The sequence below is a fragment of the Jaculus jaculus genome, chromosome 4 (genome assembly GCF_020740685.1).
Source record: "Jaculus jaculus isolate mJacJac1 chromosome 4, mJacJac1.mat.Y.cur, whole genome shotgun sequence".
Taxonomy (NCBI): Eukaryota; Metazoa; Chordata; class Mammalia; order Rodentia; family Dipodidae; genus Jaculus; species Jaculus jaculus.
The window spans coordinates 1816315-1818912 of NC_059105.1; the positions used below are offsets into that span (position 1 = coordinate 1816315).

The 2598-nt window shown below is 53.6% G+C and overlaps 1 protein-coding gene across 1 annotated transcript; it reads right to left on the reverse strand.

Moving 5' to 3' along the window:
• Nucleotides 1-323: 323 nt before the first annotated feature.
• On the reverse strand, nucleotides 324-1289 carry LOC101617852 (olfactory receptor 12-like). The gene has a single exon (XM_004667774.2). It carries the CDS (start codon nucleotides 1287-1289, stop codon nucleotides 324-326), a length of 966 nt encoding a protein of 321 aa, XP_004667831.1.
• Between the last annotated feature and the right edge of the window lie 1309 nt (nucleotides 1290-2598).

A 2598-nucleotide genomic window follows, 5' to 3' on the forward strand; every position in this document is an offset into this window, starting at 1 on the left:
ACAGCCAGGGACCAAAGCCCAGGAAAGGACTGTGGTGAAATTCAAGTCCATGTATCTTCCCTGGGAGATGTTGACGTTGGCTGTCGTTCCCTGCCTCAAGGACTCTGGGCTTAATCCTCTGCCTTCTATATAACAAACATGTGAGGGAATCACATTCTTTGCTTGTTTTCATGAAAGACTGAAGGAATCATGGATAATTAGATGGTTGGATGGATTGATGTCAGAAAAAAAGGAACCAAACCAGCAAAAAATAGTACAGATAGAAAAACAGACACCAAATATCTCCCAAGAATCCCTTCTTTCCATAAATCTAACACAATGACTCACAGGCCACACCCCTTCCCATGGCTGTGTCTCTGTCCCAGCCGCTTCAAGGCATCTTTCACATCCTGGTTCCGCAGACTGTAGATGAGGGGGTTGAGCATCGGGATGACCAGGGTGTAGAAGACGGAGACCACCTTGCCCTGCTCCATGGACGCCACGGCACCAGGCTGTGCATACATGACAAACACAGTCCCATAAAACAGGGACACAGCTGTCAGGTGGGAGCCGCAGGTGGAGAAGAGCTTGTGTCGTCCAGACCCTGAGCGCATCCTGAGTATTGTCACAGTGATGTAGCCATAGGAGATGAGGACAGCTGATGTGGTGCTCACAATGATGAAGCCACAGAGGCCGAAGAGGAGGAGCTCATTGACAGCCGTGTTGGCACACGCCAGCTGGAGCAGCGGGGGCACATCACAGAAGAAGTGGTCGATGCGGTTGGATCTGCAGAAGGGCAGCTGGAACGTGAGGCTGGTCTGCACGATGGAGTTCAGGCAGCCTCCACAGTAGGTGCCCAGGACCAGGCGGGCACAGGTCACAGGGGACATGGTCACAGGGTACCTCAGGGGACTACAGATGGCCATGAAGCGGTCATAGGCCATCACTGCTAACAGGAAAGCCTCAGTGGTAGCTAGCAAGGAAAAGAAGAATAACTGAATGGCACAGCCTGCAAAAGTGATGACCTTGGAGGCAGAGAGGAAGTTGGCCATGGCATTGGGGGCAATGACGGAAGAGTAGCAGAGGTCAACGAAGGACAGGCTCTTCAGGAAGAAGTACATGGGGGAGTGCAGGCGGGCATCCACGGTGATGAGGACGATCATGGTGAGGTTCCCCAGGACGGTCACCGTGTACAGGAGCAGGAAGACGGCAAAGAGCAGGGCCTGGGTCTCCACACCGCCCCCAAATCCCTCCAGCACAAATTCCTGCCAGGGCGCTGCTGACAAGTTCCCATTCCTGTGGACTGGCATGGCCGTGAGCTGGGACAGCTGCAGAGAGGACGGTGGAGGCAGAGAGGGAACAGGTCACACTCCTACTGCTGCATGTGCCGTGGAGCGCAGGGACCCGTTGGTGACATCATCAAGAGCTCACCAGCTGCTTAGATCTCCTTCCAGATGGACTCACCTGGCCTGAAAGGGGACATTTCCTCTGGTTTAGTTAATTCCTGAGCATGTGCTGAGTCCCCCTGTGCAGGAGCCTGAGCTGTGCTCTGGGATGCAAAGAGACATCAGAGCTGAGTGACTCTCAGGACATGCAGTGCTCAGTGCCTGCCTCAGAGTCACCCGTCCTCCCCTCCTCACGAGATGTTCCTGAGCCAGGGAGCCATTGGTGCAGCTGGCTTCTGAGTGTCTTCCTGCACTTCCCTGGCCTCATCTTTCTCAGTGATTCAGGCATGGACATGAGGACCATCTTCCTAGAAATGGGCTCTATAAACCTTCCATCATCAAGTCTGGACACAGAGCAAGAAGTGGCCATCCCATACTAAGGCTGTGTCCACACAGGAACCAGAGCCCACCATGGGCACTGCGGACTCACATCTGGAGCACCATCACCATCTGCTTGAGAGTCTCTGCTTCCTTGAGAATATGGGGGACTTCTGCCAACATCTAACAATGGACAGGTTTTCTGAGGGATATCTTAGGCCCATGTACTGAGAAACAGCCGGACTGGGGACCAGATATATTTGGGGCATTCTCATGCCTTCCAACTGGATCCCAGGCCTGCTCTGTGCCCTGCTTCTCTTCACCTCTGGAGAGCTTAAGAGATCTTAGTCTTCCCTGTTGGAAAACCAGACAAAGCTGTCATCTGGCCACCGCTGGTCACTTTCTTTTCATCATAGCAGTCACAGCAAAGTCCTGTGTGGGGCTTCCTGTCATCATCGCTCTGCAGTACCCTGGAGGGTGCAAGGGGGCTGCTGTGCTGAGGATCCTGGCTAGAGATGGGGGAGGTGTCAGCGTTGCATCCTCAGCGTCCTCAGCAGAGTCTTTCTCTGGGTAGGCTCAGATTCTGTTCTGTGCTCTCTGCTCCCTCCACAGTTCACTCTCACACAATAGGGTCACTGGCTTGAGGAGACCACCTGAGAGCACAGCTTTCCTTTTACATGTGCCATGCATGGGAATGTCCACATCCTAGCTGCTAATTTGCTTCCTATGAGTGGAGCACAGATTTTTCCAGCTTGCTGAGGACACACGGTATGAAGGAACATTGGTGGAAAGCGCAGCTGGTCACGGCTGAAGAATGTGCTCTGGTGGTGGGAGAGCTGGGCGGAAAATGACTGTG

What these genes read in the sequence shown, in the direction of transcription:
- LOC101617852 (XM_004667774.2), bottom strand. Translation starts at nt 1,289, where the DNA reads ATGCCAGTCCACAGGAATGGGAACTTGTCAGCAGCGCCCTGGCAGGAA.